This window comes from Nuphar pumila, chromosome 10 (genome assembly GCF_984573655.1).
Source record: "Nuphar pumila chromosome 10, dmNupPumi1.hap1.1, whole genome shotgun sequence".
NCBI classification, from domain to species: Eukaryota; Viridiplantae; Streptophyta; class Magnoliopsida; order Nymphaeales; family Nymphaeaceae; genus Nuphar; species Nuphar pumila.
The window spans coordinates 97,520,652-97,547,753 of record NC_143258.1 but is presented as its reverse complement, the minus strand read 5'-3'; the positions used below and the strand labels follow the sequence as shown (position 1 = coordinate 97,547,753).

The following is a 27,102-nucleotide window of genomic DNA, read 5'->3' as shown; positions in this document are numbered from 1 at the left end:
AAACTGAAGAACTGAAAGTCAGAGACGTGGACCAATGAAAGACCGCCACGTATGCACATTAAATATTTAACCCGTCAGGTTCGTTAGCTCGGGGCCGACGTTTAATTTTAAAATTCAGAAATTTCCTTGCCTATGGTCAATGACGAAAATGACCCCCATTATCCACATTGACAAAATTGTCCCTGTGCTTTATAGGGGAGACCAATATTGTCAGTATCGGACCTGTATCGTTTGGCCAACGATTCAGGTAAATCGGCCGATACCGATTCTCAAGTGAATCGTTCAGAATCGGCCAAAAAATAATTAAAAAATATTACGTGTCAATCCGAACATGACATGTGTTAAAGCTATTAAAATAATACTAAAATAATTTTAATTTTACTTTTAAGCTATTTTTATATTTATTAAAAAATAGCCTATTCATGTCAGTATCATATTGATTCTCCTGTGATACGATATGTAAAGGCCGATCCAGGCCCATACTGACAACACTGGGGGAGACAAGCTCAATGGTCCAAGGTCCAAACTCACACAGGCCACAGCAACTTGGCAAACCCAAGTCATCAGGAGAACTATGGTGGAATTAGCTTCAATCCGATCCAATCCGACCCGTATAAGGGTGGCCAGTCATTGGTTCATCTTGCATTTACTTAAACTAACTTAAAAGGCAATGGAACATAGACTTGGATATAGGCATTACCCGATCCAATAAAATTCATTATGGCGCTTGTTCGCGTGTGAATTGGTCAGGTATGAGGCGGATCATGGTTGATCACAATTCGAGAAAGAGTTTATGGAGCACATCCAAATCTTAGTCCAGCTACATGCTATATATCAGTCTATCAGATGTAGTAGAGTTGAACAGGGATCCAAATTTTATGCGGTGGATCCGGTTACTATGGCAGAAAATAATGATTCAAATCTGAAAAGCTGGGTCATATGGTAAGTCCGAATCTGAGCAGGCTACTCATTTGGATTTTGATTTTGAGATCCATAACCAAAATGGTATATATCTTGTATTTAAATTGGATATCCAAAAAAATCCGATCCATTTGCACACTTGGGCTTGGGCTTGGACTAGGATGAGAAGATCAAGACCCACTTGGCTACTCATTCTTATTGTATTAAAATTCACATGTAAAATGGTGCAACAAGATCCGGACCCACTTAGTTTCCTACTTTTTCTGGAACTAATCTACACATAAAATAATGCAACCAGGTTTGGCATTATTACCAAACTTGGTTAAGTTTTGAATGTTTTTTGTGGGGTTGGTGCAGGGAGCCCCATACTATAACATACCATGTTTAAACAAATGTAGAAGGGGGTGGCCAACACTGCTAAAACGGATTTAATACAGTGGGACCCAAACATCCTAATCCCACAACCAACCCTTACCTTCTTGGTTAAAGGGTAAAAAAGTCATTATAAAGTCAAACGTCTTTTGTGTCCTTGACCAAGAATCCAACTTCCTACTTTTAGAAATTTTTGAATATTTTAAACTAAAAAATAAAAAAGCAAACAATGACTAATAAGTTATTTTTATTTCTTTTTTCATTTTTTTTCTCCTGATCCTCTGCAGCTGCTGACTTCGAGAGTGTGTTTGTGGGTTTGAGAGAGTCTCTCTCTCTCTCTCGTTCTGAATTCCTATTGTTTCTTTCGATTTCTCGATTTTTTTTGTTCTGGGAGGTTCGTGAAATGACTATGAAAGATATCGGTGGCCTCGTGGGAGAACCGATTGTACGTTTTTCTTCTCCCTAGAAACCCTGATTTTGGAGGAGAGAGATGGGTTTGATTTTGGCTTTTTGAACTGTCTTCTTGTTTTCGTGCTTGGTTTTGCGTTCATTACGTGTGGTTCTCTTGTTGTCAAAGTGGGTTTTCATGATTTTTTTTTTGTTCTTTGTTCTCTAGGGTTCACTGTGGAGGAAGAAATAAGGTTGGTGTAGAACTGAAGGTGGGGTTTTGGTATTGAGTCCGTGTTTCTCTTGGAGTTGTTTTGATTTCTTTTGGTTTTGATCTTTGCTTTCTGCAGTTAGCTTCATGGTTAGTTCAAATAATTGAGTTAATTTTGTCTTCAAGTTTTGGTAATTTTGTTTCTTTATTGCCATGATCATCGTTTTGTTCATTACCATCGTTTTCAGCCAAAAAAAGCAAACTTTGGTTGTTTTTTCATTGTTGGGTTGTATTTACCATCAAGTAAATAAGGTTTTTTTTTTGTTCTGATAACTGAAGAATGTGAAGTATTGGATGCCTGTGGGACACAAGAAGTTGGCTGTTACCCATTACAGGATGCTAAGGGAAACGGTGTGTATAATGTTGTATATATATGTCATTTGTTTAACTTCGCCTCATAAGAAAAATGCAGCATGTTGACATCATTCTCTCTCGAAATCTGGGTCGATATAAATACTGAAGTAATAGGTCATTTATGCGAATTCATATTTCATTTTCGGTTATTTTATGAAATATGGGATCTGAACTTGTATGGAAAATTATCCTTCCTACAGTGGCTTTTATCATTGGGAAAGGTAGAGGGCGCTTGGGAAAGTAGGAAACGTTTCTATCTGCATGAGTGTGCTGGGTTGGAGCTTGACATGATATGGGGATTGTCGAATTTTGTCACACTGATTGGTGGAACAGATTTGCTCGTTCATAAAAGTGCATTCATTTTGCCATTCCCTGATTTCTGTCATAATCGGTTTAGCCTATATTACAGGCTGTCTTTATGTAATTTGTTCTTATTATCATCTTCTACTGGAAATGTTCATTTGTCCGTATTATGTTTCTAAATAAAGCTTAACAGTAGAAATACAAATAATTGGGACAGATTCCCATAAGTTACTGCTGAATCTTTGAGGTTTCATTAGATTTTTAGGTGTATGGATTGTTGGGGAAGAACAGAATAGCTGACACCAACCTTTGTTTTGATACAAGAAAATGCCTTTGAGAACTGGAATTTGATCATTTACTGTGATGACTTTTGCATACTAAAATTTTGGCCACATAGCCTAAAGACGACTGGGGAGCTATTCTCATTTGTGGTGGTGGAACGGATTTGCATTCCATGTTCGTTACTTAGTCAAGATAATTTCTTATGCAAATATTTTCCTACTTGTAATTGTAAAGTTCTTCAATTTAGTGTAATGCTTGCCTCTGATTGTTAGTCAAAGCAATAATCTTGTTCCACAGTTCAGAACTTCAGATATAATTAGAATTAGGAGGCTTCTAGCAGGACTAGTGCCAAAAGATTTAGTGTGATTGGGGAAAGGATAGAGAAAAAGCATTTGTGTTATTCTACTTGAGGGGACAAAAGAACTTTCTTCTTCCATCTGTCTTGTTCATGGCAAGTTCATCATTTATCTTCCATAAGTATTTTGACTAATTATAAGTCCTAAAATGAGGTTCTTTTTTCTTCTTCTTTTTTGGTGAGGGACGGCTTCCCGTCTTTTACTTACTGGTGGAAGTCCTACACATGTTCTTTTGGCTCAAAAAGCCCTTACATGGTTAGTTATGCTTAGTCCTCTATACTCGTTTGACTACATATGATCTCTATAAAGGTTCTCATGTGAGAATAGTTCTTCTTTTACTTTCTGCTGGAAGTCCTACTAGAACCTTAGCAAATCTAAATGTCTATTTCAGAAATATTTGTACAAGGAAAAAATTTTATATTAGCAATAAAGACTGATTATCCCATATCCTATTAAAGTGTTGTTGTCGGTCGTTGGTTTGGACATAGGACCCTTTTCTGATATCCATCCTCAGTGATGTGACTCTTGCCGGCTGCTCTAATATAATGCTCTTTTTCTTCCATGAACCTCATTTCAGCTTTGTTTGAGAAAATAAACCTTCATGGATTGTGTTGTCTATGCTGAATAACACTAGTTATGCTGGTTTGCAGCCTTGTTGATCATATGAGGTAGGGTTGCAAACGGGGTGGATTCAGGAAGGGGTATTTGCAAATTTTGGCTGTCCCAGATCTGAACTGATCCGACTCCCCAATGTATTTTCTGATCCGAAATCCGAACTGTTTGCATCCCTAATATGAGGTAATTTGGAGTAACATAGGAACTACCTTTTCCCTTCTGAAAAAAATTAACAGGAATGCCACTGCTAAAAGTGGAAAAATGAAGAGGAAAGCAAAACAGAAGAAGAGGGGAAAGGGGCAATTAAAAGTTTTAATTTCTCATGAAAACTGGGATAAGTTCAAATCCTTCATATTTTAAATTGCTCAAAATATTAAAGGCATTTGAAGGGACTTTGTCTAGGATTCTAGGATACATAAGTCTACTATGAGAGAATCAGAACATATTGCTTCCTCTAGTTTTTGTTGCTGGAACTGTGCAACTACTGGGTGGGTGGGCGGAAAGTGGTTGGTTTGGTTTTGTTGAGGGTGGTGGTAGTCGGGTTTAGGATTTCATCACCTCCAGCTTATTGCTTTAAATTATTTTTATCACATCAAACAGAATTTAGATCATTGTTTCCTGAGGCAAAACCTTGCTTCCAGATCTTTCTCTAAAACCATTCTGATGGTGTTACAGGTTGATAATGTAGACTCCAACTTCATTCATGGTTTTCAATTTTAGGTTTCCTAGGATTTCTTTTTCCTGTGATGTTTCCCAATTCCAGTGGTGTTTCTCAGTTACATCTTTTTGACCGAGTGTTTTGCTGCTCAGGACATATATTGGAAGATTCAAACAGAGAGTTGTTGCTTGGTCATAGCAGAATCCATGGAAAAACCTATCTATGTTGTGTTGTATCTCTGCAAGCTGCAAAGGAACTAAGGACAACAGTGTTTTAATCTTATATATTTTGTAAGTGTGTTTTATACCTTTTCTTTGCTGAATTTTCTGTTGCACTTTTTCCTTTTGAAGTAAATTTAGTTTGGAGCATGCTGTGGTCATGTAGCAGAGAATCTTCAGAGAAATGAAGTTTTTTTTTCCTTTTTGGGAGAAGTGGCGGCAATAGGATTGGAAAAATGAGATTTTCAAAACTTGTATGGCTTGAGGATCCTATTCTCCTTCTTTTGTTTGACATGTTTGTTGCCATTCATGTCACACTAAATTTCTCTAGGTGAAGAAAGAAAATGTCTTCATATGAAATGACATGAAAAGTCTGAAGCACTTGGTTTTGATTATGAGGATTGGTTGATGTTCTTGGTGCATTTTCTTTGGTTATCTCTAGTATCTTAGGCTTTTAGGAGGCAAAGTAATTGGCCAAAAATGCAGTAGATGAATATCAGCTTACACATGCCTGCCTGTGATTTTTTGTGAGGTATGATGTATGAAGTTACAAAAGAAGAAGGGTAAAAAAGACAGGTGGATATGGTTATGACTACATTCTGGGTCAATTCAGTGGTCCCCAGTTGTCTGATGTTAGTTATGGTCATTGCCAGTTCTTCAAATTTTTTTTCATTTATGAATTGTAAAGGCTGGATTTGATTTGACTGCAAAAGTCCATGGTTAAGAGTCTGGGGGAATATAATTATCACCATTCTAATCATTTAACACAACAATTTTTTTATCAAAGTGAGGCTGTGGAGGCTATATTGGGGTCACATCTGATGATAATCATGGGTCAGGCCAATTCTTTGGTTGAAGCAGCCACACTGTTTCTTCCCAAGATTCTTATGAAAAAAAAAGGAGAGCTGTGAGCAACTGCCAAGCCATAGGTTATCTTTTGCAGAAATTGATATGCAAATTTCTTGACAATGGGTTTTCAAGGTACCATGCGAGAAGTATTAAAAAAGATCATAGCATAATAAGAGAGTAGATGTTGAGCAGTTAAGCACTTGATGTTCATCTGTTACAGTATGCACCTGTAACTTGTTCCTGTATCAGTTCAATATTGTTTGTAGAGTTAACCAGTGACTTGGAAAAGGTGATCGATGCTTAGGCAGGTCCATTATTGTTTACCAACCGGGTGCATGTCTTCTTGTGGTGGGACGTTGTGGGTTCAAAACCCAGTGGTACGTTGAATAACTGGTAGGGGTATGCCTAACCCCAGCTTGCCTTTCAAAAAAAAAAGGTTCATTATTGTTCAACGAATTATTTTTTAGGTTTTGAATGCAACTTGTATTTGATATAGTTTTCCTATTTTCTTGGAAATGTTTATTCATGCGAGTGATAGATGCTGGAATCTGAACAGCCTTTTTCATTATGACAGGGTGACAATTGCTTGTCTTTTAGGAGCTGGAAGTTTCTGCAGAGGAGTCACTTCATAGTGGCATGAGTTTCCATTGCTAAAACGTTTTTCACTTTTGTTGCCTAATGTTACTGGCATGGGATGTGCTATTGCGCCGAGAACCATCTTCTCTGCTGTTTGAAGTTTGAAATCTTATCAGAAGAGCAAAATTTTGCAAGCTCATCCACCAAAAGTATCTGAACTCTGAAGCAGATAACTGCAGTATTATGGACGACTATCTTGACCATTTATTGTCCTCCTCCCAATGGGTAGACATGAATCCAACTGGGAGATCAACCTGGATTGCCAATCCTTCAGATCAAGCTAATGGCTTGCTTGTTGATCCAGTTGGTGTATATCAAAGAGATGAGAAGAGCCCTCCAACCAGCTTAGTTTCACCTGGTCATATTATTGGGAGCTCTTGCACTCAAGGAATCAATAAGATTGCAAGTGATGGTAGTGTTGTTCAACTTGTTTCTGAAAATGCAAACCTTAGCCATGACAAAGGGTTGGTGTCAAGTCAGCAATGTCAGCATAAGAACATATCTCATGACAATGGCCTCCTTATGCAGAGAGGAATTGAGGATAGAACATCAACTGGATCCTTCGGTTTTCAGTTGAACAAATCAAGTCAAATTGTTGGAAGCAACACATGCGAATTGTCAGGATATCCAAAACCACTTGGAGATGCCCATTCTATGTCTTCGCTTCCATCTTCATGGGGCATATCATATTCAGATGTTTCCACATTACCTGCAATGTTGGGGTTAGGGAAGCTGGATGCTTTTGATTTGCAAGGAAACTTTGTAGAAACTGGAGATCTTCTTGGGAAGAGATACGTTGGAGACAATATACCTGTTATTTCTGTAAGTGATGACCTTTTTAGAGGGATGTGCAATACATGCTCTCTTGGTTTTCATGTGTAACTTATTTTATCTGAATATATCTATTTCACTAATAATGCAGGAGCCAAAAGAACTTCAAAGTGCTCAGTTGTCTTCTTTTGCTTCTGGACCGCAAATAGCACTGCCACAAAATGTTGCATTGCAACCTCAACATAAAGTAGTAGTTTTTCCCTTTGGTCACATAATCTCTTACATGATTTTCATTTCATATTGTGAGATTTTGGTGCACCTTATTCTTATTTAGTTAGCACAATCTGGTGAAGTAAATTCTGGGAAGCACTATGGAAACCCTGCTTTTGTATCTCAATTGCAACCTGCATCTGCTACTAATGGTGGTTGCAATGGAGCTGTAAGGCCACGTGTCAGAGCACGTCGGGGGCAGGCCACTGATCCACACAGTATTGCTGAACGAGTGAGTGTGTATCCACTTGTAATTTCAAAGCCTTAAATATGGTACTGTGACAAAATTCATGTCCTTGGTTCTCAATCTTGGCTGGTCTTAATAGGCAGTCAGTGGCTACCTTTGTCTATTCTTTGGCATACCTATATTATTTTAACCATTTGGAGTTTGTGCTTGTGTTTTTTTAACCTGGATGTGCAGCTTCGGAGGGAGAAAATAGCTGAAAGGATGAAGAATTTACAAGAACTTGTCCCAAGTTCTAATAAGGTATCTTTGGATATAACTTTCCAATGGAACTGCTTTGCACGATATTAATTTATTCATTTGCTTTAATGATGTAGCCAGGATCTGGGAATTCATGCATAGTTTGAAGAACTAATTAAATGTGGTCAATTGGCTAAATGCATGCTCCCCCCCCCCCCCCCCCCCCACATACACACACACACACACACACACACACACACACACACACACACATATATATATATATATATATATATATATATATATATATATGTCGCTCAAGGTAATTTCTCTGCGAAGGTTTTTCTCGAATATATTTTTCAAAAGGTGAAAAATCTTGGGAAAATCTCGGAAGCTTAAAAAACTGAAAAAAAAATAAATATTTGTAAGAAAGAATATGTTTTCTATTGTTTTTCTCACAAAAATATAAAGAAGTAAGTTTTAAAAGTTTTTAAATTACAAAAGAAACAAAAAAATGGAAAAAAAATTGCAAAAATATCGCGATATTTTGAAACTATCGCAAGATTTTCCCGATATTATTAGCTACCTTAAAACATCGGTATTTCTCGTGATATTTTCAAAATATCACCGATATTGGTGACAGTGATATATATTTATATATATAAAGAGAGAGGAGTAGGTGCCTACCAAAGTTTGGAGTCTACCTCTAGCGAACGGGGTTTTCGGGGTGTTTTTCGCAAATCTGACCCCGCGGATGCATTTGGCATGGTCGATTTGCTATAAAACGACACTTGAATTGTATTTTTTTGATGGAAAACATTAATTTTTCAGCTTGAAGATTTATGAAAATTGTAAACTATTGATTTTCAGACCTTGTAAAAACCTACCCATGTGTCGGAATCGGACGATCCAAGAGTTTATTCCTATAAAATCAAGTATGTAGGACACATCTTTATGGTCAAATTTGAGAGAAACATGAAAAAAAAAAACTTCAAAAACCCGGTAAGTTGGCGGTAGGCACGGATCGGAGTAGGTAGCTACCCCATATATATATAAATATATATATATATAGGGTCACTAGAAACCGGAGTGTGAACTAGGCATTTTCGATACTTTTTCACAAATCCAACCCTGAAGATGCATTCGGCATAGTCCATTTGCTAGGAATCAACTGTTGGATCATGTATTTTTGATAAAAAAATGTGATTTTTGGATACTCAAGCCTTAAAAGATCCTTCTTATGCATTGTAATCAGATTATTCAAGAGTCTGTTTGTATAAAACCAAGCATCTAGATCACATCCGTACAGTGAAATTTAAGAAAAAAAAAACATGAAAATCTTGGTTCATACTCCAGTTCATATATTTCCAGTTGACATATTCTAGTGGCCCTATATATATATATATATAATGGTGCACTGGGTGTACCTACTCTCTGAGATAGACCATTGAATCATTTTCAATCCAATGGTTGTGCTAATTTTGAATAAAAATATGCATTGTATTTATGAGGTTTGCCATGATTTTTCATTTATTATGGCTACAAATCAAGTATGACGTAAAGGGCTTCAATTTTCAAAGCTTCAAGTTAATAAATGCAATGCATGCTCTTTTTTCTGCAATAGGACAACCCTTGGATCAAATAAAAGATCCAACAATCTATAATAGGAAGTAAGTGCATCCGGTGCACTATATCATTACTGATATATATGTATTGCTTGTTTGGGTCTTGGATTGTTGTCATTTAATTGATATCATTAATGGCCTATATTTGAATTTGACAAAAATATAGAACAGCTTGGGTAACGTGCTACATTGATTGGCCCAGGTGTACTGCATAGGCCGAGTTGGCACAGATAGGCAGATCCATGTCATTATGTGGTATAGTTTTGTTTAATTTTTAGTCGCAAGTATCAGTCTCTCAGTCTCTCAGTGAGGTTTTTTCTTAGAAGATTTTTATAAAGAAGTGGGTGTGTTTTCTTGGGAAAAAATCTCAGGAAAGTCTTGGGAGCTTTAATGAAAAGAAAAAAAGGTGAAAAAAAATGCAAAAAAATAGAAAATCTAACAAATAGACCTAAAAGTGTTTGTTCCATAGTTACCGAAAACGCTTAGGTAAGTGGGGAAGCGCGCTTCCCCCTCGCTTTCCCTATTTTTTTCATTTTTTTTTTGTATTTTTATTTTTGTTTTTGTTTTTTTTTTCTCTTTTTTCACTTCCTAGGTCGCTTTCGAGACGATTCCTGATTTACTCCTAAGTTGTCCCACGCTTCCCGCTTCCTAAAATTTTGAAAGTGCCTCGCTTCTCGTATCGCTTCCCGCTCCCGCTTCCTCGACTGGCAACCATGGTTTGTTCTTCTCTCCTGCTTTTCTTTTCTCATTCTTCCTTCTTCCTTTCTCTTCTATCAATCTATCCATCCTTCTTGCCTTTCTTCCTTCTTCTTTCTTCGCTTCTACCTTCTGACTATCCGTTCCCTTCTTATTTTTCCTTTCTCACTTTGGAATAGGTCTTTTTAAAACCCTAAGAGGGTGGACAAGACTTGAAAATAGGTCTTTTGTTAAGACCTTATATTGTTGAACCCTTGACATGATACATGCTTCAATATTGCGCTTGACAAAAACCCATCTCAATGTAGATGATAATTTCTTTGGTTTTGTTTAATCTTTCAAAATACACGGTGAATGTCCAAGATTTTTTTGATAATTATGTTGTTTTGGTTCGCTAAATATTTAGTAGATGTTTTACTGGTTTTGTAAGTTTACTATTTTTGAAAAGATTTTGAAATATAAAATTTAAAAACCTTTCAACTTTTGGGAGAACTATTCATTTGGTTTGGTTTTTGAACCAGTATGGGAAAGGACAGGTTTGCATTTTAGCGAAGCTTTCATTCACAACCCCCTGTGTTAGTACTCTATAGTTGTCTTTCTCCTCTATCTATAGTAAATCCACTATTTCCCTCTCTCTCTCTCTTGTCTTTGTTTGTTTGTTTCTTTGCATATGAACTTCAAAATCTCCACTTCCTGTGAAATCACACCTCTTTTTTTCTTTCGACTGGAACTGATCCCCTTGTTCCTCATACCGCTTGCTTATCTTGAACTCTTCCTGTGCATCCTAGTTCTCTTGCAAGCTGTTTATCCTTCTCACCAAGGAGTTTGCTTCGCATGGAGAATAAAACTATTTTTCATGGTTTGAGTCATTTTTATTTATACAAATTTATGGTTATTATTTCATATTTTTAAAGCCTTAAAAAATGAGTTTTTTGAACCTCTGAAAAAATAAGAAACTCGAAGTGCTCATTTTGTCTTGTTATTATCATTATATTTTTAACGATATTTTCATGTGCTTATCGGCAGTTTCGAGAATTCCTTTAAGAACATGATATATTCATGTCAAACATATTGATAACTATGGTTTTATACTTTTATAACATATGACTGTTTAATGTTTTTTATGCTGAAGTCCCAAATTTTTATCCATCCTTAAAGTGGAGTTGTTTTTCCCTTTGTCCAGATGTCAGATGTTTTGTGTTAGATTTGGTCCTTAAACACTGCATGCTTCTTTGTGCAGACAGACAAGGCATCAATGCTTGATGAGATAATCGAATATGTCAAATTTCTTCAGTTGCAAGTCAAGGTTAATACTTTGTACATAACCCTTTTCTGCAGTTTTTCATTTGTTTCATAGATGACTGGGTGCTTTTGCAAAGCAGGTGTTAAGCATGAGCAGACTGGGTGCAGCAGGAGCAGTTGTTCCCCTTATCACAGACGCTCAATCTCAGGTGCAAGGGCTTTTAAATTTCTTTAATGTTTAAACTTTTTATTTGAAAATGGTCTGAGGTGGGACATTATTTGACTGAAGTAAGAATTGTCTTTTTCTTTTGATAATTGTTTTTTTCATATAATTGTATGTGGAAGGATATTAGTGATCCTTACAAAAGAATGTGGCAGTTTTCCAACTAGCCACAAGCGTTCTAGTTTATAATTCCTTGTTTTTATTTTCGTCTTCAGTACGTTAGAAGTTATCTGGAGAACGTTAAATCTTTTAGTTCTTTCGGGAACTGATGAAATTGTGTCTGTCCTTTTATGTAACCTTCTGTTTCTTATTGTGTATATAGTCATTTCTTTACAACTTCTCTCTAGATTTCTTCCTTTACAAATTACAAGAAACCATTTACCGTTGTAAATCAGTGCAATATTTCTAGATACATGGTTACAAAAAGATGTGGTATGACAATTTCCTTTTGAGAACAGTGTCTGATGGAGCTAAAACCAAAGTCATCTGCATTCTGAATTGTGATCTTGTTCTCATTTGCATTAATATTTCATCTCAGATATTTCTTTGAGCAGAGATTTGTGTCTGGTGGAGCTAAAACCAATGTCATCTGCATTCTGACTTATGAACTTCTCATTCATATTAACGAGTTCATCTCAGATTTTTCAATTGATAATGAAATTCTTGAACCTTTTTTCCCCCCTTCCTTCAGGGTTCTAACAGTCTCCAACTGTCTGCTATGGTCCATGGTGCTGAATTGCCTGAGTCACAAGATAGTATAGCATTTGAACAGGAAGTGGTCAAGCTCATGGAGTCCAGTGTAACCTCAGCCATGCAGTATCTACAAACCAAAGGCCTCTGCCTCATGCCTATTGCTTTAGCCACTGCCATTTCTGGTGGAAAAACTCCTCCAAGCCAGATGCCTAAAACTGAGGCCTGCAACGGAAACATTTCTGCCCCCACCTATGCATCTTCAGGGATCGGAATATGGGCAGCATCTTCTAACAACGAGAGCATGGTGAAAGATGTATTGCCCAAGTGTGAGAGAGAGGAGAGCACCACCAACAGTTCCAGTGGTGCTGCTACAGTTAGCCAGGAAGATGATTCAAAACCCAAGGTCTAATTGAGCTTCATGTTTGTTTTACCTGGCCTTTAAATTTTGAAAGGCTAAAATTTCTTGTCAAATAGAATAGAAATGCAATCAAATATCTTAGAATAGGCTATTTAGTTTTGTACTTCCACATCAGTTGATATATAGATATCTATTTACTTTGGTTTGATGGAATTTGGGTTCGTTTGGACCTTCTGAACTTTTGCAAAATTCTGCCACCATCCGGCTGGTTCCCAAAAACCATATTCAGTGAACTCACAGTTGCTGCTGGAAAACAATGAAAAAAACTCAACACCAACACCAACGACACCAATAGTAATTATCTTTAACTGTATATGGTAATTGAAGTTGCAAAATTGGCTTCATAATTAAATGGTTAATGTGATAGGTTGCAGTTCCTGTTAGCCCTTAGTAGACTTCCCGTTCAAGCTTCAAACATCACAACCATGTTACCTTCGTAACTAGAGAGCATTTTTAACATAAAGTTGCTGCGTAGACTTAGATATCTAGTTATACTGGGTCAACATAGAGGTGTCAATGGGTAGGATCCTAGTTAGGACCCAGGTGAGTTCGAACCTGGATCTGACTTTGAGGAGTAGTCACTAGATTCAGACCCAAGTCTGATTGGGTCCACCATAAGAAAAAATGTACCAGAGTCTTATAAAGATTAGAGTCTCATAAAGATTACATGAACTGGACCCAGTCCATACCCGATAAAATAAAAAAAATTATCTTTTTTATATTGAAAAAACATGGATCTTATTCATAACTCCGTTAGGATTCACAGCTGATATGAAATTTCATAAACCATACCCAGCTCCATATATTAATTGGACCCTTTGGATCCAACCAGGCTTTAGTCGGACCTCCTTTATCACCAAGCCCTAGTGGAGGAGCCAGAAATCCAAACTAGGGGAGCACTGGTGGGTGGGTGGGGCAATGAATCGGCTGGCATATATATATATATATATATATATATATATATATATATATATATATATATATATATATATATATATATATATAGAGAGAGAGAGAGAGAGAGAGAGCACCATTTGGGATTTCCGGGTCAGGGTGGACACTTGCCTACCCTCGCCCATATGTAGCTCCGCCCTTGCCAAGCCCTGACCCTATAGGGTTTGGTTTGGGTGGAATCGGGCCCATTGACACCCCTAGGTCAACAACATGATGCCATGGAAATAGAAAGAAAATGAAAATAGGGTCACTTTTATACCTTCATCATGGATGTTGGATCCCTTCGCGGTGCCATGGGTTCCGCAACCCCTGGTTTGCCACGACCTTCTAGTTGACTATTCAAAGGCCAATGTTGTCAAATTTGATTTGGGGCCTAAATCTATTTTCAAAACGATTAAGAGGATCGGCTGATTGGGACTTGAACCAAATTGAGCTGAGCCGGTCAATTTTCCTTTTTTCAATTTTAAGAATTCATTATATATATATATATATATATATATATATATATATATATATATATATATATATATATATATATATATATATATATATACACGAAAATTAGTAGCTGCTCACTCGTTAGGTGCTCAAACGAAGGTCACTCACGCTCAGCGTCTTTTTTGTGCGAAACGTTTTTTACTGGCACTAAATTAGCGCCAGTAAAAATCTAAAAGTGTCGTCGGATTCGCAAACGATTCTCACAACATTGTTCCGAACTACTAAACGCATCTACTTCAATTCAGACTGTAAGATGAAAGAAACGTTAAAAGGCATGGCATGTTGAGTCTTATTTGAATACAAAAACAGACCCGCTATTTAAGAAACAGATCCAGGTAAGGTAAAACCTGATCGGGCCGGTAACCGTCTGCATCCCTAAATTGCCCATACATGTGTATGAGATCAGCGTGCACCAAATGGGATTGGATATCCAACTCATAAACTGCAATCCGAATTGTATCCATGGGGAACTACCTCTCGGGCCTGCAAACTGGTCACAAGCTCTAAGCTCTATCAGACCATACCGTTGGATGTGAATCATTCGATTCAACCCTCGAATTGGATAGAATTGGCCCGATTCAATTCATGGTGAATCAGGGTTGGATCGACCCTTATTTTCATATTTTAATATCCTTTTAATTTTTATTTTTGTAATTAAAAAAATAAAAGTGACCGAGATGACTCTATTCAGTTCGAGTCTAAATGGGCCGATTCTCTAAGTTGATTTGAAAATCGATTCAGGTCCATAACCGATCTTGAAAACATTGGACATAAACCCAAGTTGGCTCCGGATGCAGTCAGGTCAAACATGAATAGAACCAAATCCAAACTGTTCACATTCTTAATCAGTACTGGTAAATGAACCAAACAGCTCGTGACTCGGCCTGGTTTGGCTCATTACGATCTCTATCATATAGCTGGCAAACCGAACCATAAGCAGCTGATTTAGCTTAAAAGAGTCAAGCCTGAGTGATTGCCTTGGCTTGGGAGAGCTCATATATATATATATATATATATATATATATATATATATATATATATATATATATATATATATATATATGAGAACTAGAAATGTAGGCATTTTCAATACTTTTTTTTGCAAATCCAACCATGTGGATGTGCTTGGCATGGTGAATTTGATAAGAATCAACCATTGGATGATGTATTTTTGATAAAAAAAAATGTGATTTTTGAATGCTTGAATATGTATGAAGATTATGAGCCATTGATTTAAAAACCTTAAAAAATCACGTTTATGCATCAAATCAGATGACTCAAGAGCAGGTATATTTTATGTAAAACATGAAATGATTTTACACGAGCTCGCATTCGGCTCATCTCATTCAAGGATGAGCCCAGCTCGATCTCGGTTCATCTAAACATAAACACGAGCCAAGTCACGAGCTCAATCCACTAGTAAATGAGCTAAGCCCGAACATGCCCTATTTGGTTGGTTGGACTTATTCACCAGCACTATTCAGACCACTACTCTGACCCTAATGCATCTGCCACATCATAAACGAATCTGGGTGTGGATCGAATCAAGCACATGCCTATATCCGTCCCATTTTGAGGCAGTCGACGGAGTCGGTAAATACTCGGCGAGGATTTGCTTCGTTCTGGTCGGTAGCACCCTAGCCCTTCCTCCAAGAAACGATCCGTATACACCGAAATCTATATATAAGAGAGAGAGAGAGAGAGAGAAGATTAGTCCAATGGCGTCGGAGGGCGAATTGATGCAGGCTCTGGAGGTTCTACAGAGGAAGCTCAACAGGAAGCAGAGTTTCGAGGAGGCCGTCGATTCTCTCCGCGAGTTGCTCCGCGATTCCTACGCGTCCTCCTCTCCTTCCCTTCAATCCAAGGTAAGAATCCTCCTCCCCTCTTTTCCTCTATCCGTGTTGTTCTCTTTCCTTCTTTTCTTTCTCGTTTCGAGTTTACTTGCGTACTTCTAGTCGTTTGATTTTGAATTGGGAGCTCGATCTTGACTTTTACGAATTCGGGAACGTTGATCTGATTTGGGTTTCTTCGATTTCATGCGTTGATCTTGATTGTTTTTTGGTTTCACTTGGTGAAAATTCCATATTCGATTCTAGTTTCGTTTGCATTTTGGGTTCTGAATTGGACGTTCTGATGATGTGTCGTGCAAGTTGATTTTGCGTTACTAAAAAGAAAATATGAGTTTTCTTCTGTTTTTTTCTTCGGATTTAATCACTAATGGTTTCATTTTACGTGGTGAGATTTAATTATAGGAATTAGGGTTTTATTCGATGGAACTGTGACAATAGTTACCTGAATTGAAAGTGGATATGAGAAGTGACGTGTGAATGGAAGTGGAGAAGCAAGTCTTAAATAAAAGCGTCAGCATTTATGAAGTGATTGTGTGATAAGCAACAAAGGAAATGTGCAGGAAGTGATGCAGAATAAAAAGTTAAGATCGAATAAGAAATGATGTGTAAACTAGCAGGAAGTTATGTGGAAGCGAATATGAGCTTTGTTATATGATTAAGAATAACATATAATAATATAAAAGAGAGGAAGCGAGGTAGAAGCAATTGGGAAGAGCATGGGAAGAAAGGTGAAACGATTGGGAAGAAAATGAGAAGCGTGCTTCCCACTAGCGAGAAGCATGTCCAGGGTTCCGCTTCTTTTGGCAAAGCATGGTGTTTCCCCTGAAGCTCTTTTAAAGTTTCTTAGGTGCTTCCGGCATCTATCATGGGGCATTTCAATGACTGGAAAAATTCTATGGCTTCTAGATTACTCTAATCGTCTGTGTTGTTTGATAAAGATGGGAATTTCTTTTATTGATAATGTAGAACCTACTTCAAGGGATGCTTCAAAGTAACAGGATTGCCTACTTATCTGCATTTTTTTAGGAAAATCATAGGAAGAAGGTTGATAAAACCCGCACATTCTTGGTGTATATCTCGGATTCACAGGAATTCATGAAGAAATTCCTACAAAAAGCACTAAGAATGTCAATTAAATTAGAAAATCCGTTCAGCCTTTCTAGTTTTTGACCGCGGTTGCCCAAGCTTGAAGTGCACCTCAAGTTTTTTGTTGCAAAACAATCTTCTATAAAGGGCATCTTTCCATCTATCTAGTTTCCAGTTTACTCTCTCTCGCAATTCTATGTAAGTCATATGAGGAATCTATTTTGATATGACATCATATCTATGATGATTAATAATTATCTCACTACCCTTTGAAACTTTTTACTAATCAAGCATCACCATCACTGCAGATATATTCTGTAATCTGCAGAGTGGCTACTGTGCTACAGACAAGGTATACTGCTCCTGGATTTTGGGTTTCTGGGTTGAGGTTGTTTGAAGAAGCTGGGCGTCTTGTTACTAAGTCTTCGGAAAAGGAGAATTTGACAGCATGTGCTACTAGGGCTCGCCAACATTTGCTTGAATCCGAAAATCAATCTGATGCTCCAGAATCTGCTCAAAATAACATAAGTACGAATCCTCTGATTATTTACTATAGCTGCAGCTCTACATTGAATTTACCTGGGCATTGGTTTGCTTTACATACATGAATTTGAAAATGTTGTTACGTTATTAAAATTCAGCCTTGATGTAGTTGTGTTTATTATGGTGCGAGTGGTTGACTTCATAAGGAAAGCGGTGTGTTTTACATTCATGCATTTGAAAATGTTGCACTTGTTATTAAATTCAGCCTTTAATGTGGTTATGTCTATTATAGTGCAAAGGGTTGACTGCGTAAGGCACTTAAAAAAATGTTTCATATGTTGCTGTTTAGAATTTTTGGAAAAGGGAGGAATAGCAAGGCTATATGCAGACGTTATCCATGTGGTAAACCTAACAAACAGAATAAGTAGTGAGATTTAACAGATGTCTCTTTAGGCGTGCTGATGTGGTTCAACATGATATCCAATATCTAATCCCCAAGTTAGAAGCCAAACCATAGAGACTCGGTTCTCTATCCCTTGGGCCAGGTTCAATGTTAACTGGCAAAAGAAAGAGAGAGAGCGAGTATAAACACCTTTATGTAGATGTGGATTAATGTTTAGTGCCTAAGCTCTTGAGTCTTTGGGTCATATTCAAACTTGGCATTCATAGTGTTTCATGATGAGTGGTTAGTCCCTTTTTAAAGCACTACTATATATGAAAGATTAAAGCAATGTCCAGTCAGATTTAAGTATTTTGTGCATATTCTAAACATGAAATCTTAGCGCTTCATCTCTTGTTTTAATTATGGCTAGATATATTGTATAATATGACAAGATTCAAGGAGTTGTATAATATGAGATCAAAATACTAGGCATAACTGGCACCTTTTTTAATGCACTGACATATGTATGATATGTTAAAGCAATATCCAGTTGGATCCAAGTGTCTTATGCATTTTGTAGGCATGAGATCTTAGTGATTTAACTCTGGAAAAGTTTCGCTTCATAAGCCTGAAATGTTCAATAAGAGATGTGGGATATCTGGCACTTTTTTGTTCTCAACAGGTTCAAGGTATCTCTTTGAGGGACATCTGACCGTGGGAGCAGAGCCTCCACCACCTGCATGGCTTGTTGCACAAAATTTTCTTACAACCTTGGCAGCAACACAAGGTCTGGGTGATAATAGAGCAGAATCTTCTCAGACCGTTGGTCAGCACAGTAACTCGTCTGACAGAGGAAGGGTTCCTGAATTCCTACAGGAGCTGGTAAACAATTTGCAAGAACTCAATGGTGTGAATGATCTTGATAGTGCAATTGAGGCCTCGTTACAGGTATATTCTCATCTATTGCTTAGTCTTGGATAATCCATGCATCTCTTATTTTATGATGTTTTCCTCTTTTTTATTTTTATAAATTTCGTAGGTGATATGTGAAATGCCAAGCCTGACAATCGCAACTTACTGTGTGTGGTAATTGTTATTGTATTGGGATAATATCTTCTTGTAAGATTTATAAATAATTTATTTTTCCAAGAAATCTCTAACATTTTGAAAAAGGGAACATAAGAAAGAAAAATTACCTAAATGAAATTCTATGAAAATACGGTTGTAAAATTAAAGGATATCATGTGCTTCATGATTAGTGCATGCTCTTCATATGGTTGGATGCAGGGACGGACCAAGAAACTTTTATTAGGAGGGTGTAATGAAACAAGATGTGCACAATCACAATGGCCAACAAGGGGCTACACAAGTGCACAAATACAATATGGTCTCTAATGGACCAATAACAATCTCATAAAAGAGATATACAAAAACACGAATTCCACAAGAGCACAATGTCACAACTTCCACACAATCACAATGTAAAAAACTGAAATTTATATATTGGCAAATAAGCTTAGAAAAGCTTAATATACATAGAGTAGTGAGGCTCTACATATAGTGAGAGGGAAGCAGTCCAATGACTAGTTGGACTGCCATCCCAACAGTGATATTTGACTGACAATAAAAACAGAAAATAAAAAAAACAAAAATAAAAAGCAAAAAGACTCAACAGTCCCTATTGAACTGTACTATATTACATGTAATTTAAATGACCAAAATACCCCTGATATACATATATTGTATAAATATATGTATATCAGCTATGTATACAGATATATACACAGTATTTTAATACTCTCCCTCAAACTTACGGTGAGATAACTGAAAGTTTGCTAAGAAGATACAAAAATCTTGGTAAAGGAAGAGCTTTCGTGAAGAAGTCCGCAATCTGAACCTCGGACTAAACATATGGTAAGGTAATCGTCCTCTTCAAGTATTCTTCTCGAACATAGTGGCAAATGGCAATCCATCTCAATATGTTTCGTGCGTTCATGAAATGTGGGTTTGCTGGCTATATATATGAAACTTTTGTTATCACTGCATAATTTTGAAGGTTCTGAAACATCAACACTAATATCTGAAAGTAATGATGTCATCCACACGACCTCGGTTGTTGTTGTAGTCATCGCCCTATATTCAGCTTTCGTGGAAGATAAAGACACCATCTGTTATTTTTTGCATTTCCAAGAAATGAGATAATCACCTAAAAACACAAAAAAAACTGTAATTGAGTGACAGTTATTGGGATCTCCCCAATCAGAATCAGTATAAGCAATAAGATTTAGAGATAATGAAGAGGATAAGAATAGCCCTTTAGATATAGTTTTCTTGATGTATCGAACTATTCTTAACACAACACTCATGTGAATTGATGTAGGCGCATGTTGAAATTGACTTGTAGTATGTATTTCATGCGCAATGTCTAACCTGGTAATAGATAAGTACATTAATGATCTGATGAGTTGCCTATAAGGATTAAGCATAATCTTAATTGCTTCAATTTCCTTCTGAACATTTTCAATGATGATCATATTATCAACATACAAAAGCAGAATAATAAGGGAGGTACTTGTAGATATTACAAAAAGAACAGTGTCTGTATAACAAGATTTAAATCTAAGATTCAACACAGTTTCACTAAACCGATCATACCATGCTTTAGGAGTTTGTTTAAGCCCATATAAAGCTTTTTGAAGACGAAAAATCATTCCATTTTCAATAATCTGACCAGGGGGATCCATGTAAACTTCTTCATTTAAATTTTCATTTAAAAAAGCATTCTTAACATCTAACTGATATATAAGTCATTTTCTAATGGATGCTACTACAACTAAATCCCTAACTGTGATCATGCGAGCTACTGGAGCAAATGTTTCCTCATAATCTATTTCATATTCTTGTGAATATTTTTTTGTAAATAATCTTGCTTTATATCTTTTTAGGGATCCGTCACTCTTTGTTTTGACTTTAAATACCCATGTACATTCTATTGTCTTCTTCACCTTAGGAAGATGTTAGACTTCCCAAGTATAAGTTTTGTGTAATGCATCTAATTCTATTTTCATAGCTTCTATCCATTCTTTTATATTTTTAGCTTCTTTATAGTTAGATGGTTCATGATATGAATGAATTGCTAGAAGGCATGCCCTATAGTTTACTCCTAATACTAGACTCTTCAATATTTGTTGGTTGACTATATTTTTCAAAAGCACATGGATGCTCCCCATTATCTCATCTAGAGTATTGCAAGAGATTATAAGTTGATTTTCTTTCTTCACTTGGTACATTATTTGACTCAAAATCATCAATATCATTATTATCAATAATTTCAGATTCTTAGGTTTTTCAAGATCAAATCCATTTTTATTTTCAAGGAATGTTATATTTCTAGAGACATAAAGTTTATCATTTTTTAGATTACAGCATCAATAACCTTTTTTATTTTTGGCATATACAAGAAAAACACATTTTATAGCTTTAGGAGGTTTGTTATACTTTTCAAAAAGCACAAAGCATTTACATCCGAAGACCCTTAGTCTTTTCATTGGGAGAAATTTTAAGGAGTTTTTCAATTGGCGATTTGTTTTCCAAAATTTGAGAAGACATTCTATTAATTAGATATACCATGGTGAGAGCGGCTTCGACTCAAAAAAAAATTGGAATTTCTTTTTATATGAGTAGGGTCCTAGTAGTTTCAATAATATGACGATGCTTTCTTTCATAAATACTATTTTGTTGGGGGGTCTCAAGACAAGATATTTGATTTAAAATACCATGAGTTTTTAGATAAGATTGAAATTCATTTGAAAGAAACTCTCCCCCTGAGTCAGAGCGGAAAATTTTAATATTTATTTTAAATTAATTTTTAACAAGATTATGAAAAATTTTAAAGCATGAAAAAACTTTGGATTTGAGTTTAAGAAAGCAGATTCAAGTATGTCTACTAAAATCATCTATAAATGTAACATAATATGAATAACCACCTTTTGACGTAACGGGAATGGGACCTCATACATCTGAATACACTAATTCAAAGATTTCATTAGTCAAGAAAGATCTAGATCTAATAGGCATCATTTGCATTTTTCTAAGTATACAATCTTCACATACAAATTTTTTATCCTTACAAAATTTTTCCAAAAATGAAAAATGAGATAATTTGGATATATTTGAGTGTCCTAATCTTTTATGCCAAAGATCTAAAATAATTTCTTTGATATGATTACAAAAAGAGTTTTTAGGTAAACATAAGGAATCCATATAGTAAAGATCTTCTCTTTTACGGCCTTGCCCAATCAGCTTTCTTGACTGGAGATCCTGCACCCAACAAGCCTTAGATGAGAAGAATATCTTACACCCATAATCGGAAATTTGAGATACCAAAAAAAAAGTTTAAATATAATTTTGGAATAACCCTCACATTTGTAACAATTTTTTTTTAAATATTGTTGAGGTTGGGTGGATGAAATGGAAAAGTGCAACTGGAGTGTTGTGCGATCGTAGAATGCCATTGCGGTTGAAGGAAAAGTTTTATAGGATGACTATTAGGCCCGCTTTACTATATGGTACGGAATGTTGGGCTGCCAAGAGACAGCATATTCAAAAAATGAGTGTAGCTGAGATGCGTATGCTTAGATGGATGTGTGGAAATACAATAAAAGATAATATTCGGAACGAGGAGATACGTAAGTAGGTAGGCGTTTTACCCATTGAAAATAAGATGAGAGAGAATTGTTTATGATGGTTTTGGCATATTCGGCGAAGGCCTAATGATGCTCCAGTTAGAAGGATGGAGAAATAGGAAAATATATTAGTTAAAAGAGGTCGGGGTAGGCCTAGGAAGACTTGGATGGAGATGATAGGAAAGGCTATGAATGCTTTGAACCTCACCAAGGACATGGCATTGGATAGAAATGATTGGAGGAGAAGGATTCATGTGGAAGACCCAGAATGATTTTCTTTGTTGGTTTATATCGCCGACCCCAATTGTTTTGGGATGAAGGTGTTGTTGTTGTTGTTGTTGTTGTTGTTGTTGTTGTTGTATTGTTGAGGTTTCCTATACTTTTAACTTTTAAAGAAGTACCATCGACGGTTGACACATGAAAAATATGAATTAGTGCAATCGTATAAAAGATACTCATTACGAGTCATGTGAAAAGAGGCTCTCGAATCCAAAATTCAAGAAGACTTACCTTAAGGATAAGAAGAGGAGATGGCGGCACCGGATGTAGAAGGATTGACTTTTAGAATTTGTGAGACGGCTTCTGCTATTTGGGTAATTGTTAAATCATTGAAGTTGCCCCCCTTTTTGTAATTCTTGAGGTTCTTCACTTACGGCAGCCACTTTCTTGAGCTTGGGACAATTCGGTCTTATATGCCCCGGTTCTTTACAATGATGACAAGTAATTTTACATTTGTATCATCTTCGATTATGTTCTTATCCATTGAATTTTCTTTTAAAATGAAGTGGTTTATAAGTTTTTATAAAAAATTTGGGTCTTGATACGGCAAGAACCTCGTCATTAGACTTGTGCATTCGAAGTCTTGTTTCTTCTTGGCAAATTTGAGCAAGAGCTTCACTTATAGAATGAGCCGAAGTCTTATGAATCTAGGAGGACCTAACTTGCTCAAATTCTGCTCGGAGACCATATAGAAAAGAGAAAAGGTTTTCTCTTTCAACTTGTAATCTTCTCATCTCAATAACCAAACCTTCCCATTTTGGTTCTAACATAGCTAGTTCATCCCAAATAGGAGACAAGATACTATAAAATTCCCTTACACTTTTATCTCCTTGTTTGGTATTATGTATCTTGTCTTAAAGATAATATAGCCTAATCATATTTTTTTGAATGAATGTGCTCTTTAAGAAGATTCATGTATCACGTGCCTTTTCAAATTTGGTGATGTTGGTGGCGATTTTAAACTCTATGGTATTCATGAACCATAAGAGTATTTGAGCATTGCTAGCTTCCTAATCCTTCAACTTGTTTTGGTATTCTTTCTAAGTTTTCTCTTATTCTTCTTCGGATAGAGCTTTAACTTGATCTCATTCTCTTCTTGTTAATTTAAGTTGAGGCTCATTAGTAGTTCTACTAACAGGCCCTCAAAGCTTTTTACCTTTGATGTGATTTTTCATTGTGGTAGCCCACATCAAATAGTTGCTTTCGTGGAGCTTGTAGGAGATAACGGAGGCAAAATCTCTTTCTCCCATAATAAAGAAGGCTTGTGTTTGAAGATTAAATATTGAAGAGCACCACCACAAAGAGAGCAATCCCAAGATAATTTTCAACACTTCAAGAGCCTTGGATCTGATATCATGTAATGAAACAAGATGCGCACAATAACAATGCCAGCAAGGGGCTGCACAAGTGCACAAATACAATATGGTCTCTAATGGACCGACAACAATCTCATAAAAGAGATATACAAAAAGATGAATTCCACAAGAGTACAATGCCACAACTTCCACACAATCACAATGTAAAAAACTAAATTTTATATATTGGCAAATAAGCTTAGAAAAGCTTAATATACATAGAGTAGTGTAGAGCCTCACATATAGTGAGAGGGAGGCAGCTTAATGACTAGTTGGACTGCCATCCCAACATTTATATTTGACTGACAATAAAAACAGAAAATAAAAAACAAAAATAAAAAGCAAAAAGACTCAACAGTACCTATTGAACTGTACTATATTACATGCTATTTAAATGACCAAAATACCCCTGATATATGTATATTGTACAAATATATGTATATCAGTTAGGTATACAAATATATACACAGTATTTTGACAAGGGGTGGGGTTCAAACATAAACAAGATATTTCATTTTTCTTGGGGTGGGCCCAGAAATTTTTTTACGTATGTTGGGAGCAGCCAAGGGGTGAGGGGCAGTCCTAATGTAGGTCCATCTCTGGTTGGACGAAACTACGGAGTCCGGACTCTTCTATGGAAAAAAACTCTCGGTTGGTGGCTTTAGACTATGCAATTCAAAGGGACATTCGTGCATGTGTGAAAAATGGCCAAACAGTGACATTTCTTGGATAGGCCAATCTGGATTTGGGAATCAGTTGCTCTAGGTGACTCCTTGTCACAGAGGACTTAATTTAATGATGCCTTTTACTTTTTCTCAAACATAAAAGAAATGTTCACAAAAAATTGTCTTTCTTTCATTTAAAGAGGCAAAAAATTATCAGAAAACATTGCAATGTCCAGGATGGACACTTCTTCTAAGTCTAATGCTAGAAGACCACAGGAAGACACCCAGGACCTGCATGTCTGTTGAAAATTTAAAAACCAAAGTTGGAAACTGTGATCTTAAAGGGATGATGATTCAATTAAACGCCCAACTAGGAATGTGTAATACAGAGCGAATATTAATTAAAAGAAATATCCATTACGAGTTACAATGGATGGTCAGAGATAGTAATTGGTTACTAGTAACATGGATTTGACCATGTCCACCTCATCTCATAAACTGTCTTGTGGCCATGCCTGTGCAATCGTGCTGACACGACAGACATGTGATGCAAGGACAAATGCACGAGTCCTTGTTACATAAATTACCAATAGCCATGCTCATGCTAGGGTATTGGGCAACCAAATCTGTTCTGTTCAACCAGTCTTTCATCTTGATGGGTGTATATGTTGTTTCCTTTAATAACTGTTGTCTTCCACTCTCATTTATGTGACTTTGTTATTGTATGATTTTGGGTGTTCCCATGCGAACTTGATTCTAGTCCAGTTAGTGAATCATATGAGGTTGGCCAACCCATTTAACTGAGCAAATTGATAGTTAACTGGAACTTGACCAACTGATTCAGGAGATGATCAACGTGATTTTAGCAAAATGAGATAGAGTTTTTTTTTTCATGGACGGGGAAACCACCCTTGGGATCAGAGACCTAGTTGTGCTGGCTAAGCCTGCTGTACTTATGGTCGCTTTCCTAACGGTGTAAACCCATGGTGCACCCTTTGCCCCCAGGGAGTTGCCCGGCTTTGGTTGAGCAAGGGATACTTATCCCTTGCTCTCATTAATGCAACGGGTTTAACGCTTATGGGAATGGAACCCTGACCTCCTGTCTAGTGGCCAAGGCCCCTTCCACTGCACCAACCCCTTGGGGCTAAATGAGATGTTGAGTTGAAACTTGCGTTAGCATGCATGTTGTCCATGTCTTCTGAATTGGGGGTATCTAAGTTTCGGTCTCATTTATACAGTTCCCTTTTTTGTTGTGGTCAGGAAATTGGTGCTGGACCAGAGAAAGTCCCACCAGCATCCAAAGAGGTGGTTGCTAAGCTTCCGATCATTGAAGTAACTGATGATGTTATAGCAAGGCTTGGAAGCGAAACTGAATGTGCCGTTTGTAGAGAGAACTTGGTTGTAAATGACAAGATGCAGGAGATGCCTTGCAAGCATTTGTTTCACCCAGTCTGCTTGAAACCATGGCTGGTATGTGTCTTGTTGAGCAGTTATACTAAAAGCTAATTCAATATTCAATTGATTCACCTATCCAACAAAAATCTTACAGTTGATTTATTCAATCTCTTGCTTCTTGTCATATTATAGATAACCTCATGCCCGTTGAACTATTTCACATTAATGGAAAATCTTAAGAAAGTTGCTATCTTATAAAAATTTAGCACTTTGTTTTTGTATCTTACAGTTTTTCTTACCACCTTTTGTATGACAGGATGAGCATAATTCCTGCCCAATCTGCAGACATGAACTGCCAACAGACGACCACACATATGAGAGCCGCAAAGAGAGAGAGAAAGAAGAGGAGGAAGAACGAAAGGGTGCTGCCAATGCAATCCGTGGTGGAGAATATATGTATGTATGAATATCAAGCTCTACAAAAAAAATGTAATACTATGGATGAGAGATGGTTTTGATCTTTTATTTGACTGCCATGCCATTTAACCTTATTCTCTGCATTCTTGCATGATTCCGAAAACCAATTTTCATATCCCGAGAAAATGTCTACAGAGCTCCAATTGAGTATTTTAAGCCTCTTTACACTAATTGATCTCCCAAGCATCATCCACCTCAAGTACTTTCTCATGAGTGGCGTATAGCAAGTCTTGTAAGTCGGGGGTGCAAATGGATAAAATTCAGTTGGGTCTAGTAACTTCTCATGAGTGGCCTATAGCAAGTCTTGTAAGTACCACCAACGGTGGCTCCGCTTGTCTGGCAGGAGCAGTTAGTGCACGTCACCGTGTTGGGACATTGCAAGTTTGAATCTCAATGGTATATGGTTGTA

At 36.7% G+C, this 27,102-nt stretch overlaps 2 protein-coding genes across 2 annotated transcripts; both read left to right on the top strand.

Annotated features, from left to right (window-relative positions):
• Nucleotides 1-1,537: 1,537 nt before the first annotated feature.
• On the top strand, nt 1,538-12,737 carry LOC149827510 (uncharacterized). Its single transcript, XM_090019429.1, has 10 exons — nt 1,538-1,738; nt 1,910-1,952; nt 4,672-4,809; nt 6,161-7,044; nt 7,145-7,240; nt 7,328-7,495; nt 7,685-7,750; nt 11,249-11,314; nt 11,391-11,459; nt 12,165-12,737. The coding sequence occupies exons 4-10, from the start codon at nt 6,406-6,408 to the stop codon at nt 12,573-12,575; spliced, it is 1,515 nt and encodes a 504-aa protein (XP_089875555.1). The 5' UTR covers nt 1,538-1,738; nt 1,910-1,952; nt 4,672-4,809; nt 6,161-6,405; the 3' UTR covers nt 12,576-12,737.
• Nucleotides 12,738-15,733: 2,996 nt separating this feature from the next.
• AIP2 (RING/U-box superfamily protein) lies at nt 15,734-26,843 on the top strand. The gene is made up of 5 exons (XM_090019428.1): nt 15,734-15,901; nt 17,281-17,500; nt 18,520-18,785; nt 26,082-26,291; nt 26,533-26,843. The coding sequence occupies exons 1-5, from the start codon at nt 15,755-15,757 to the stop codon at nt 26,680-26,682; spliced, it is 993 nt and encodes a 330-aa protein (XP_089875554.1). The 5' UTR covers nt 15,734-15,754; the 3' UTR covers nt 26,683-26,843.
• Nucleotides 26,844-27,102: the final 259 nt, after the last annotated feature.